Raw genomic sequence first — 14,556 nt, forward strand, 5'->3', positions numbered from 1 at the left:
TTTGTGAAAAGGACATTTAGGCTGCTGATAGACTTGCGGGGGAAAAAAACAAAAAACGGTGCTTTACTGGAAGAGGCAGCATATTTGTTTGAACCGGCTTTCTGACGCCTGTATAGATTGCATGCTTCAGTGGGGCTTTTTAGCACTTTTATCTAAAGCTGATTCAATTAGCTATTAGAAAAAAGCACCCAAAAAGCTCTGCTGAAGTACCCGATCTATACAGGCATTAGGTGAGCTGGGGCCAACTAATGCAATGCCTCTTCTGGGCATGTGCTGGGCTTGGCATGGGGGGTGCCGAGTTTAAGGTAAAATGCTGTTTTTTGGGGGAGGGGTTACGTCTGTAAGCAGCCCTTATGCAGAACTCCAGGAGACAGGTCAGGCCTTTGAAACTCGCATCACAGGTAGGCACCTTTGAAGCCCAGAGGTGGGTGTTTAAACCAGTGGTGGGCAAAATGCTGCCCGCCAGGCCATTCTATCCAGACTGCGGTGCCCCTAAAAAATTTAGAAAATTAATATTTATCTGCCCCTAGCTGCCTATCATGCGGCCGTCGATGGCTTGCCAAAACTCATTAAGCGGCCCTCTGCCCAAAATAATTGCCCACCCCTGGTTTAAGCCACAGAGAGGGACAGAAATTAAAGCAGGCTTCTTTTTAGTGTCTCCTACTGCAGTGATTCTTAACCTGTTCAGATTCAAGGCACCCCTCAGACAATGCCAGCTCTTAATTTCACTCATATTTTTTTTACTATGGAAAAATACTGTATTTTCTTGCATATAACACCCCCCCCCCCCCCAAAGCCAGCTGTTGAAAATCAGGTTTAGGCATTATATGCAAGAAAAACGGCTCCCTGCAGATTCAGAAATTTGGTGGTGGGGAAGGGGTGGCAGTGTTAATTACTGTGGCTTCCAGAGCTGCAGCAATTAATACTGCCACCAGTTCTCTGCTGCCAGATTTCTGACCTGTGGGGAATCTCACCAGCTGGATGATATGGCCCCATGTGCTGGCTCAGGCCAGTGTGCCAGGTTGGTTTGTGGCCATACTCAGTGTGCAGAGTTGGCCCTGAGCACCATGCCAGTTGGACCAAATTGGCCCTAGCATACAGCATACAGGGTCAGTCGATGGGTTACATCTGGTGTTCAGGGCTGAGAGCAAGCTCAGGAGCAGGCTTGGCTTCCTAGCTGCTGCTGCTCAGATACTTATGCCCACGGTGAGATTTTTTTTTCTTCATACTACTTTTTCAAAAACAGGGTCTATGTTTTATTCATAGGCAGGCTTTACATGAAAAACTATGGTTTCATAGTTTCCTAGTAGTTTGGGGTCAGAAGGGACCTGAACAGATCATCTAGTTTGACCCCCCGCACTGGCAAGAGCACACGCTGGGATCACACGACCCCAGACAGGTGTTCGTCCAACTTCTTTTTTAATTTACCCAAGGTAGGAGCGAGGACCACTTCCCTGGGAAGTTGGTTCCAGATCCTACCCACCCTAACAGTGAAATAGTGCCTCCTAATCTCTAACCTGAACCTATTCTCCAGCAGCTTCTGGCCATTGTTCCTCATCACCCCAGGTGCTGCTGGGGGGGAATAGGGCCCTTCCTATTTGCTGCTGATCTCCCCTAACGAGTTTGTAGGCACCCACCAAATCCCCCCTCAGCCTCCGCTTGCTGAGGCTGAACAGGTTCAGGTCCCTCAGCCTCTCCCCATAGGACCTGCCCTGTTGCCCTCCAACCAGGTGGGTGGCCCTCCTCTGAACCCTCTCAAGGCAGGCCACATCCTTTTTATAGTGCAGTGCCCAGAACTGGACGCAGTACTCTAATTGTGGCCTGACCAATGTCGCGTAGAGGGGGAGGATCACCTCTCCGGACCGGTTTGAGATGCATCTTTGGATGCACAACAAGGTGCGGTTGGCTTTGCTGGCTGTGGTCTGGCATTGGCAGCTTGTGTTCCCGCCTCTGTGCTCACAAGGGGGGAGCTCCCCAGCTTGTATGTATGCTGTGGATTCCTTCTCCCCAGGTGCAGCACCCTGCACTTATCCACATTGAAGCCCATCCTATTACCATCTGCCCACTTTTGTAGTCTGTCTAAATCTAATTGCAGCCTCTCTCTCCCTTTGAGCGTGCCTACCTCACATCTTGGTGTTATTGGCAAACTTGGACAACGTGTTTTCCACCCCCTTGTCCAAGTAGCTGATGAAGCTGTTGAACAGTGTAGGCCCCAGGACCAAGCCCTGGGGGACCCCACTATTCACATCCCGCCAGGTCAAGTACAACCTGTCCACCACCACTCTCTGGGTGTGCCCCATCAGCCAATTTTTTACCTATCCAACTGTGTAGGCATCAATGCCACAATGTTCAATTCATTAATGAGAATGGGGTGAGAGACAGTGTCAAAGGCCTTCTTAAAGTCCAGAAAGACTACGTCCATGGTGACACCATCATCCAGGGATTTAGTTACTTGGTCATAAAAGGCAATCAGGTTGGGCAGGCAGGACCTGCCTTTGATGAACCCATGTTGATGGTAACAGAGCCATTCTTCTGTTGTCAAGACTTCAGAGACCACCACAGGTCAGAATACTTTTGGATTCCTATATGAAATGCCCTGGTTTATCTTGTGGATCATATGTAGAGAACTACTCAATTTGTGATTTTTGCAGATTTCATGGAGATTGCAAAATTGGGCATTGTCCATGAAATCGGGCAATATTTGCAAAAATAAAAATTACCAAAAATAAAATGCTGGCTCCCCAGTGGGAGCCAACAGTCCTCATGGCTGCTGCAGCCCAGTTATGCATCCTGCCAGGGGGAATGGGGGTGGGGGTGCCAGCATGAGGGGGAACAGCCACGATGGCTGCCGCCCCTGCCCCTTGCCTCTGATTGGCTGAGAGGGCTGCCTGTCATAACCCCCTGCCCCTCTTGTCCAGTGAGTGGCAAGGGGTGGGGCTGTATGACAGACAGCTCTCTCAGTGAATCAGCGGCAAGGGGCATGGGGGGGCTGTCATGATAAGCCCATGAAAATGGTAGCTGGCCCCACCATCTGCCTATGAAATGGGCTACCTGCCTCCTCATTTTGGGTAGGTCCCTAATCATGTGTAGGTCTTTGCTGCAGCATCCTGGTTGAGAATTACTGTCCTGCTGTCTACTCTTAACAATTCCCCACTCAGCTTGCTACTTCTGTAAAGGTTATTCTGAGATGCCTGTTTCTCCCCATCTACCTTCTAGCAAATTTAGGTATTCAGTTTGGGGTTCTGGATGGCATTTAGATGTGTGAACGTTTCAATGATCCATTGTGACTAGGCAGTATTACAGATGTCTTGGCAATAGATCATCCCACTTCAGCAGGATACTTTTGATTCTCCAGTAAAAAATATAAAAAGTTGAACATGTCCTTGTGTCCTTTAGGAACCTACTTAAATCGCAATTTGTGATTTTATGGAAACGATGAAAAACAGCGATTTGTGCGCTCACCGTGAAAAACGGCATTGGCTGCGATTTTCTCAGGAAATCAATTAAAAAAACCCCAACTTATAGATTCATAGATGTTAGGGTCGGAAGGGACCTCAATAGATCATTGAGTCCGACCCCCTGCATAGGCAGGAAAGAGTGCTGGGTCTAGATGACCCCATCTAGATGGTTATCTAACCTCCTCCTGAAGACCCCCAGGGTAGGGGAGAGCACCACCTCCCTTAGGAGCCCATTCCAGACCTTGGCCACTCAAACTATGAAGAAGTTCCTCCTAATGTCCAATCTAAATCTGCTCTCTGCTAGCTTGTGGCCATTATTTCTTGTAACCCCCAGGGGCGCCTTGGTGAATAAATACTCACCAATTCCCTTCTGTGCCCCTGTGATGAACTTACAGGCCGCCACAAGGTCGCCTCTCAACCTTCTCTTGCGGAGGCTGAAAAGGTCCAGTTTCTCTAGTCTCTCGTCGTAGGGCTTGGTCTGCAGGCCCTTGACCATACGAGTGGCCCTTCTCTGGACCCTCTCCAGGTTATCCGCATCGCTCTTGAATTGCGGCGCCCAGAATTGCACACAGTACTCCAACTGCGGTCTGACCAGTGCCCGACAGAGGGGAAGTATCACCTCCTTGGACCTATTCGTCATGCATCTGCTGATGCACGATAAAGTGCCATTGGCTTTTCTGATGGCTTCGTCACACTGCCGACTCATGTTCATCTTAGAGTCCACTAGGACTCCAAGATCCCTTTCTACTTCCGTGCCACCCAGCAGGTCATCCCCTAGGCTGTAGGTGTGCTGGACATTTTTCCTCCCTAGGTGCAGCACTTTGCATTTCTCCTTGTTGAACTGCATTCTGTTGTTTTCTGCCCACTTGTCCAACCTGTCCAGGTCTGCTTGCAGCTGTTCCCTGCCCTCCGGCGTGTCCACTTCTCCCCATAGCTTTGTGTCATCTGCAAACTTGGACAGAGTACATTTCACTCCCTCGTCCAGGTTGCTGATGAAGACATTAAAGAGTATAGGTCCAAGGACCGAGCCCTGCGGGACCCCACTGCCCACACCCTTCCAGGTCGAAGCCGACCCATCCACCACGACTCTCTAGGTGCGACCCTCCAGCCAATTTGCCACCCACCAGACTGTGTAGTCATCCAAGTCACAGCCTCTTAACTTGTTCACCAGTATGTGGTGGGATACCGTATCGAAGGCCTTCCTGAAGTCTAAGTATACGACATCCACCCCTCCTCCTGTGTCCAGGCGTTTTGTAACCTGGTCATAAACTTAATACAAATAAAATGCTGGCTCCTAGAGCAGTGCAAAACAGCTATGTTTTGTTTCGGTTTCAGATTTGGCATTTTGGACGGACAGTGATTTGTTTTGGTGTTTTGGATCACTGTCCCATTTGGATTCGTTCGAACTTGTTCTGGAGTTTCAGCACTGTTTGGGTGTTTCAGCCATAGGCTATAAGGGCGAATCAGTAAAATGCCTATAACTTTGTCATTTCTTGCCAGATTCAGATGAAAATTGAAGGGATGGTAGCCCCTTCTGAGGGCATGAAGCCTGCCAAGTTTCAAAGAGGTAGGTGCAGGGGGATTTGTGAAACTGCACCTCAAACTGTTCAAAGCAAAACTAGTATCATTTGCTGGCAGCCTGCTGTCATCCTGCGCACAGATCTGGAGGCCCACACCCCCAGGAAGAGTCTGGCACAGCCCCAAAACCCTTCTAGGGGGGCACAGGCCCCCAGATCTGCATGCAGTATGATAGCAGGTTGCCGCTGTTGCCTGGGGCTAGCACCAGCACTTGAGTTCTTCCTGGTGCTCAGTGCGGGCTGTGCCGGGCGGACATGGGTGCTGGTGCTTGGCCCCAGCTGACAGCAGCAGCCTGCTGTCATACCACATGCTCTGCTGTCGGTGAGTGTAGAGCTTTAAAAAAAACAAAAAAAAAAGCCCCATGCTCACTTGCTGTAACAACGGCAATTGGGGCCTCTAGTAGCTTGTGGCAGAGCCCCACTGCGCAGTGTGGGGCAGTGGATATTGCCCACCCCCTCCGTGCTTGGCACCCATGCGGCAGCTGCCCCATAGTGCAAGTGCAGCACAGCTTGGCAGGGCACTGTGCACTGTCAAGGAGCTGGAGCTGCTCCAGCAGTCAGCCAGAGCTCCCAGTTCATTTCCCTAGCTCTCTGATTGCTTCCTCTAGCTCTCTGGTCATTCCCCCAGCTGTTCCCAAGGGGTATGGGCCCCCAGATCTGTGCCCTGGGTTTCAGCAGGCTGCTGCTGCTGGCTGGGGAAATAGCTCAGAGCTGCTGCTATCCCCAGCTGGCAGCAGCAGGCTGCTGTCATCCTGCTACATATCCAGGGGCCCACGCCCCACAGGAAGATCTGGGGAAACGAAGGGCAGCCAGCAGTCAAGATTTTGGCCATCCCCTCCCTGGATCCTCTCTGCTAATCAACATGGAGGGTGGGGCTGCCACAAAATGATGGCAAATTTGCTTTCCCTTGCCACGAATTATGTAGATCCCTCCCTACCCATCTTGGCTGTTGCTTTTCAAAAGCTTTGCATTTCCATGAATCTGTGTTGAATTCTGTCTTTCCTTCTGAGGTCTGTTTGCACATGTTGTGCACACATGGTCTTTTATATTACTGTATACAGGTGGATTATACTGGTATAATGTATGTTGTGGTGATGGATGGAAACAACACTTCTGTGTGTGCATGTTCTCCTTTCATACCTCCTGTTGCTTAACTGATAAACAGCTCCTTTGATCACATGTTCAGATAAAGGCTGGTAGTGCATACAGTTTTCTTTCTTTGATGCAGCTGTTTGCTTTCAGAGCTCTTTGGGTGGGGCTGATTTGGCTTTCTCATCTTATCTTTCTGGTTTTTTAGCACCAGTTGTGTGTGCATGTATATGGAGATGAACCTGCAGCACTGCCTGAATGCCCTTAACCTGCAGACCTTTACAAACAAGGATAGGAACTAGTCTCTCCAGTTCACATTGTGAGGTTGGGGGTGGGAGAAGGCACGCAGAGGCTCGGGTCTTTTTGAAAATCATGCAGCAAGCTGGTAACAGAGCCCGTGTAGGCTGTTATTCACTGAATCGCATTGAAAGGACCAAATATGTCTGTTGAGGAGCATTTTGTTGTTACTTTATTAACAGACTTTAATCACATAGGACAGAGTCCAATTTCTCTCCCTCTGTCTAACCCCAGAAAGACTGTGGTCAGGATGTACAGTGTTACTGAACTAGAGTCACATCAGTATAGATATAAGTATCCAAAGGCTGACTTGCTAGGTAATAGAGTGTTGCTTTGTTATATACCATCGGCCTCCTTTTGAAACCATATTTCTTTTTGTCACAAGGGTAGGGATTCTTCGTTGCAAACAACTTTGCCTTCACTGAGGAGTCGTATAAGGCATGGTGGTTGGTGTTTTGTTTTTTTTCAATAATTTTTTAAAGTTAGATGACTGTTTAATAAAAGAAAAAATAAAAAGCATCTGGAAACACTTATTATGTAGTATGCTCTGGTAGCTCAAAAATGTTCTACTAGAATGTCACTAAAATTTCTTAGAAGAAAAACTCTGTATGCAAGGTAAAGGGCTAAACATGAGAAGTTTTATCTAAAGGAGTTTTTGGAAGTGCTTGAAAATGTTGATAAAAAACTCATAACCATAGTGGCATTATCACAACAGGTTTTTCCCTTTCATATGGAGATGGATTATTTGCTATTGGAAAACTTTCTAGCCAGCAAATACATCTGAAAGCGACTAACTGGTGGTTCATCAGAAGCATTGTGTTGAGCCATAAAGCAGAAAGTGCACAACCTGACCATTGAATCATTTCTGCCTAGCAGAGCACAGCACTGGCCTTTACAAATTTATCCAAAGCAGCCTGTAGTGCTCTGGATCAGTGTTGAGATGTGGTCACAGATCATAACTGTTAGAGGTTGAATTATGAATAATATTGCATTGTTACAGAAATGTTAGACTTTGAGCAGAAGGAATCATTAGTTAAGAACTAAAATGCTATCTGCCACAATTTTTGCCATAAACAATATGTTTGACTTTTTCTGTTGTCTTTTCAATATTGGTATATCCTGTGTGTACTATAGATAAATGGAGCACAAAAATGAGGGAAGATGGGGAAGAGAGAGAACCATGTTGGGTTTGGTAGATTTAATAAGCTATTGATTGTAGTATATCATTAACAAGGCCTCATCTCTCACTTGCATAAAAGGGTGATAGTGACTGGGTTATGATCTTAAAATTTCTCAGTTATAAATGGAGGAAAAAAGGACAGTCTCTTTTATCATCTTTCTAAACGTCTCTCAATATTTAAGGCAAAGAAATAACTCTTGAATATGTGTCTATATTGAAGCCTTACATATTTGAGGCTCAGAGGGCATCAACCTTATTGGTACTTATTCCTCTGTACCTTAATACCCGATTCAGTCAGATGTCATAGATCAGAATTTATTCTCCATCAGTGTGGCAGTGACAAAACATGCTTCATCTCTTCATTTAGATGAGTAATGTTGCCATCAAACCTTTTAATTGACTTATTGCACAAATAATATTTTTATTTCTGTCAAAAGAGCTGAACAATTAATCGTCATACATCCCCGTAGCTAACATGACTCAGCTGCACTGCTGTTTCTCTATTAGAGAAGAGTTTGAGTGTTTTAAGTATTAGATGGAGAACTTCCTTTAACTGTCCCCACTGAATCCTTTCCCTATGTGAAATACATTGGTATGTAACTTTGCTCTGTTTGTCATTTCTAACTTCAAAGCTGATTCAATGTAAGCTCAGCTTCTGGAAATGCCTCTGTTTAAAAGTTCGAACCAAAACAATGTTAAGCCTCTTTTCCTGGAGTATCAAAATATCATGCTAAACTAAAGTGGGTAGGTTAGTTGCAGAGATAGTAGTAGTATTAGTACTACAGCATTTGACTCTGAAGCTGAATAGGGATTAAGAAAATGACCACAAAACTGTGATGGATCTTATATATCCTGTAACTGTATATTCCACAGTTAAGTAAAACATTGGATAGAGCAGGGGTGGGCAATTATTTCAGCTGGAGGGCCACTTAACGAGTTTCGGCGAGCTGTTGAGCTGTTGGGTAGCTCTGCCGCTGCCCCTTAACAGGTGCCCTGCCCCCACCATCCCCTGACCTTTGCCACCAGAAATCCCTGCCCTTGCCCCCAGAAGTACTCCCTTTGGGAAGGGGGTTTGCCATCTTGGGACTGGAAAAAACATATTATGCCCATTCCTGAGATAGTAAATACCTCTGAATTCTGTTTACTTGAGTTGCAACAGGAAAGGTCAGACAGTTGGTATCAATTCACAGATCTATCTGCATTTCTAGATTGTAAGGTTTTATATTTTCATTTTTCAGCTCTCCTTTCTAGGTGTTGCTGAAATGTGAACGTGTTGCCTGCAACAACATAGTAGAGATGAGAACCTCTTTAGAGCAAATATGTAGCTGGTATGATGTTGATTCATTTTATATGGATTAAGATGCACTTGATACACACTTAAAAATTAAAATGTTTTAGCTTAATGCTCTTACACTTGTGCAGGCTGGGAGTGGTCCGAGGCCCTCGGGGGCGCGCGGCAGGCTGTAGCCAGCAGCCTGGACACGCCGGGTCGGGGACTGCAGGCGGCGTGCTAGAATTAGGCATGGAAGCTTAGCGGTTGATTAAAGATTATTTTACTTACACCGAAGATGGTCACGGTGCAGGCAGGAAAACTTCCTTGAGTTGCAGTTACAGACAGAAAAGAAGAGAGGCGGACTAGAGTTCCTTCCTCGCGAATCTTCTAGCCCAATCCGGTTGAAGGCTCTAAACCGCGAGCCCATCATGTCAACCGAAGAAAATAACTCGAAGCAGAGAGCTCTGAATACACTCACACGAAGTTTGCTAGGCTCCGTGGAACTTGCGTGCAGGGAAGGGGTTCGTCGAGGGATCATTCGGCGACGGGGAGAGGCTAGAGGCTGATCAGGCCCCTATAGCCTTCTTAAGGTACACGCACTGGGTCCGATAGGCTCCGCAGCGCTTAGAGATCTTCACGAGACGTGAAGCCCTCCTCTTTCTCTTTTTCTCTCTCCAGATGGTTGTGGAGTCCTCCAACTTGGGTGGAAACCACTCAAGCCTCTTATACGGCTAGCAAGCCAATCACTAGCCACCACGTGGGAATAATTTAGAAACAGCCAATAGTGGGACGTAAATTTGCATGCGGATGGCGGGAACTCCTTTGCACCGTGCATTTCCCTCTTTGCAACGAAGAAATGCACCCTGCAAAGAAAGCTCCGAGTGGTGGGAAATAATTTAGCAGTGCCGAAGCGCGCACAAACAAAAATCACACCCTTGGGTTGTGACAACACTGACTCTGCATTGTAAATCTTTGTGAACCTAGATATCTGAATGATGAATGTTCTTCATCATGGGGAAACTCAGGCTCGCTAAGGGATAATAATATCATTACATCTGTTGTGAAAGGTGCATACATGTTGCATTCTTCATTGTGTAATGCTTATTTCTTGGTTTCAGTATGATTTACTAAGGGTAACTCCCTTCCTCTCCCCTCCCAGTGTGGTTACCAGGTTCTGGGCTAGCTTCATTCTTCAGAGAATGCAGCTTAAAATGTTATTTATCTGTTCTTTTGTCACATGGAGGCGAAATTAGTTTGGTTCTGCTTGTAAAATTAAATGTCTTTTAAAAAAAGAAATGAAATATTGCATACATTTCAAAAACCTTTCTGCCAAATCATTCTTAATGTGTTTAATATTCTTGATGTTTCATAACAATCTTTTTTTGTAAAATGTTCCTTTATCTAGTGCTTTGCCTCACCCTTAAATATATGTACGTCTTCTGTGATGATAACCTTATTTCAATTTTTTTAATATGTTACGTGATAAAAGTAATCTTCATGTGACAGATATATTTTTCATAAGAGATGGTCCGTAGTCAACCCATAGTTTTAAAATTATTAAAGTGAAAAACCAGTATGGATATGCCGTCATAGTTTTAAGCATCATTCAAAAGGTATGGGGTTCATGCTGTATATGTTATAGAGTAGGCTGTATAAATAGCCATTATGGTCTTGTATGATGCTCTAGATCTCTCAGGTTCTGCCCATAGTGTTACTATTACTACTAGTTCTCTTAAGGAAAAAGGGATCAGAAAACACTATTTTTGTACAGCTTGTATTTGTGTGTTGTCTGATTCGTCAGCTTTAATGGTCATGGTTTAATGATTTCAGTTTTATATTAACTTTCTTCTTTCTGTCACTTTTATCTTGTTCACAATCATTTTCTAGGTAAAAAAAGGCAGTTGTTTCAGGATTGTTGAAAATGTCACCTTAATTGAAATGCTCATGGCATTATAGTACAAATGTGAGGGATGTACTTTTTAAAGATCCTTAATCAATAGGAAGAGATATTCTTGTTAATAAATATTAAGATTGTGTTTCTAGTAAAGGAAGGAAACTTGCTCTAACCTTTCAGCCTGTCCTAAACTTTCCTTGATATTTTAAAATATTTCTATCTAAATATACGTGGATATTTGCAAATTATAGCTGTGCCTTTTTTTTTTAGCATGCATATTTGGATAGACACATTGAAAAACTCTTTTATGCCGGAAAAAGTAGCCTGATCTACTTGCAACATATCTGGCAGCTCTATATGTAATCAATAATACAATATCCTGCTATATAGAGGGTAGATCATACTTTAGCATGAGGCAGATTTGTAGACTGTGCTTATTTATGGAGCTTTTCTTTTAGGCAAACGGAATGGGCGCAGTAAAAAGTGGAGGGAGATGCTGAAGTTGCCCCCCATCAGTTATTGTGAAGGCCTCAGACGTTCAATTGGTAAGTATTGTATACAATTCTGAAGTCTGGTTTCTCAGGGGCTTTTGTTTGGTGAAGGTGTTTTATCTTGCTTCTGAATAGGTGTTTAGCTGGTTAGTAATCAGACCATGGCATTTAATTTAATTGAGAATTTCTGAGGAGAGTGTATACATCACAGCCACCTTTTATTATGCCCAAGGAAGCTACTCTTGGAAGAAAAGTACTAACTGAATTAAAGAAGTAATTATGCTCCAATTTCTATAGGAAAAGAGAGGGTATTTACCAGAATACATTAAAATTGCAGATGCTAATGAGTTACTTGCATCAAAATGATAGTGCCCTTTTGTTCAAAGAAATCTGGTTAGTTCTGGGCATACTGCAGTGAATCTGACAACATGCTTTTTGAAACAAAACAAGGTATAACTGCCCCATAAAATTGTGTGTGTGTGTGTGTGTTTGGTCTATGGTTATAAAGCATATTTTCAAATTAGTTCTGAAAAACTGAAAACAAGATGTGAACCTCTTCAACCAGAAGCCTTCTGAAATGGAAAACTTCTGCATAAGCACTGAACTAACACTAAAGTGTATCATATTAATTCATAGTTTGGACATAGATATTGAAATAATCATCAGCATGAAGCTTTTTAATCAGAGTTCGCATCTGTAAGGTTAACAGGAACAGGCTGTCTTTTTTTTTTTTTTTTTACCAACACTTGCATATATTGCTTACTACCGAATTTTACATTCTCGTTCCATGTTGTTTCTTTTTCGGCCTATCCAAGTTGTTCCCTCTTGCCTCATTTCACCCAAAAGCAAACAAACAACAACAAATGCCAAAATGTGCATTGGCAGGCAAAGAGTCTCTTTGGACAAGCCGTATTTAAAACAAAAAGTACAAATTCTTCCTCAAGATGCATACAGTCTGAAGAAAGGGTAGAGGTGCTCATTTTATGTTTGGCTGACTTGAAATTGATATGTTTCAGGAAGTTAACTGATTGGTAACTGAGAGAGTTTAGGAGAAAATCTCTTCTTTGCACATCTTACTGCATAATAGTTTACAAAGCTCAATTTACATCAGTAGTAACCTCTGTCAGGTACAGGACTATTTGGAACACTAGTTTGATCTGGAAATACTATTTCTAGGAGTTTGGTTACAGGGTTATGGTAGATTTGAATAGTGAACCTGATCTCCCAACTGTGGATCATCCAAGCTGTCCTGTTTCTGTCAATAGACTTATGTGAATAAGGTTTTTATAGCATTTTGTTTTCATTGGGAGCAGCACTCTGTAGTGTTACATACAGGACCTTTTTAAAAATATTTCATGTTGGCATGAAAAGGTCAGTTTGATCTAAAAGGCCTTTTGGGGTTTATTTCTAAGTATGGTGAGCTAGTAGAGGCAGAGGTGGTAGTTTGGCCCAACTCATTTCAATTTTTAGTGGCAATTTCATCAAATCTTGGGCCTCCAATTTTCAGTGGGGCTTATAATACCTAAAAGCTTTGCATTTTTCTTTTTTTGTTGAATCTCAGATGAATAGGCAAAGACACATTATGGCTTGTTATGATGGCTTTTGTTTAATCTCTTCTCTTCCCCTAGAAAAGGACTATAACCAGCTCTGTGACAAGCAGCCAATAGGGAAACTTCTCTTCAGGCAGTTCTGTGACACTAAGCCAGATTTGAAGAGGTGCATTGAATTCCTGGATGCAGTGGTAAGCTGTAGTCCATTTATAAGGATTGCAACCCTGCTTTTTTGAGAAATTAGGAAAAGCTGCAAGTAGGTAACTTATTTAAAAAATAAGTTTTTTGCATCCCCTAGATTCATATTAATACAATAACAAAACTTGCTGCGTGTACTACAGTGAACTTGGCAAAAGAAACTCAACAGCTTTTAAGGACTACAAAGTCTGATAAAAGCCAGAGTAAATTGATAGGCTTTGTGGTGTGCCTTGGAAACTTTATTTCTGTTGGTCTAAAGGAAATCTTAACTTTACTATAAAATTTCTGCCGCCTCATGTATGGATGTGGTTCTCAGAGTAGAAAAGGAAGAGATAACAGGAACGAAACTAATTGTGAAGTATCGGAGAAGGAGCCATGTTCAGCTTGTGCTGAGTCTTCTGAGAGGTCTTCAAGTATATAGCTTCGTCTGGATTGGATCTTAATTAACCTAGTCTTAAATTAGGATCAAAGGCTTCACCTCAGATCTCAGGAATATGTTCACAATTTTTTTGCTATTTGACAAGTGATGGTGGGGAACCATTGGTAAACCTGCAAAATTTCAATATCTAACATAGCCTCCAACTTGTAACTCTTATAAAATCTGAAAGCTAGCACAGCTCAGTTAGTGGTCTGATATAGAGCACCTGTCATCTTTTACAGATTAATTTCTTAATTGACCAGCATCTTCTTTTTTTTTCTTTTTTCTAAACTGATCTTCAATCAGTTTAGCTCAAATTAAGATAGATAAAAGCAATGGTGTGGAGTAGAACAATCAGTTTCTTAGTGTCAAATAATGGCTTAATTTTATGTAAGTAAACAGCTTTGGCATAAACTACTTGCAATCCCATACTGGAGAGCTTTGAACAACTTTTGTTCTCATTTTTTCCTTCCATTTTCAGGTACGAAATGCAAATCAGGTAACAAAATAAGATATAGATCCATAGGATAAACAAACTGGTGTAATTTTTTTTTCTGTTGAAATAGAAGCTGGGTGCATGTCTTTTAATTGAATGTACCTTGTGGAGCAACTTGACTTCAACAACAAACATATTTACTTGAATACTTGAATTTTTGCCTTGTCTTATTCACATACAAGGAAACCTCATTAAATACACTGTCTGTAATTAAACTGCTGCCAAAACCAGCATGTGCTCAGCAGTGGAAACCAATTATGAAGTCTGTTTAAATGCAGCTAACACTGAGCATAACTGTAGAACACATGGCCCATATTGGGCAAACATACTGATGGGAACTTGTCACATTTTGAAATGTTGTGTCTTGAGCTAAATTAGCCAAATCATTTGCAAATTCTGTTGACTGAGGAGAGCTCAATCATTCAAGTCTGTGTGGCATTACCACCGGCAAGTATCCTACATCCCAGACTCATCAGCTTGGGGCTTCACATATTCCCAAATCCATGGCAGGCATCCTATGTACAAGTCCCGAGCCTAGAAGCTTTAGAGTTCAGATGTCCCCTAGTTTTGCTTGCCTCTAGCCAAAAGGCTGAAGGACCAAGCTAGAGGGAAAGCCTGACAGCAATCCCTCATCA

The 14,556-nt window shown here is 43.4% G+C and overlaps 1 protein-coding gene across 1 annotated transcript in view; it reads left to right on the forward strand.

Annotated features, from left to right (window-relative positions):
* The window catches only part of GRK4 (G protein-coupled receptor kinase 4), a 96,056-nt gene that overhangs the window by 13,058 nt on the left and 68,442 nt on the right, over window positions 1–14,556 (forward strand). The window contains exons 2-3 of the mRNA XM_014607656.3: window positions 11,227–11,313; window positions 12,888–13,000. Of these exons, the coding sequence (XP_014463142.2) occupies window positions 11,227–11,313; window positions 12,888–13,000 (200 nt within the window). The remainder of the gene's footprint in view (window positions 1–11,226; window positions 11,314–12,887; window positions 13,001–14,556) is intronic.

This window comes from Alligator mississippiensis, chromosome 2 (assembly GCF_030867095.1).
Source record: "Alligator mississippiensis isolate rAllMis1 chromosome 2, rAllMis1, whole genome shotgun sequence".
Lineage (NCBI taxonomy): Eukaryota > Metazoa > Chordata > Crocodylia > Alligatoridae > Alligator > Alligator mississippiensis.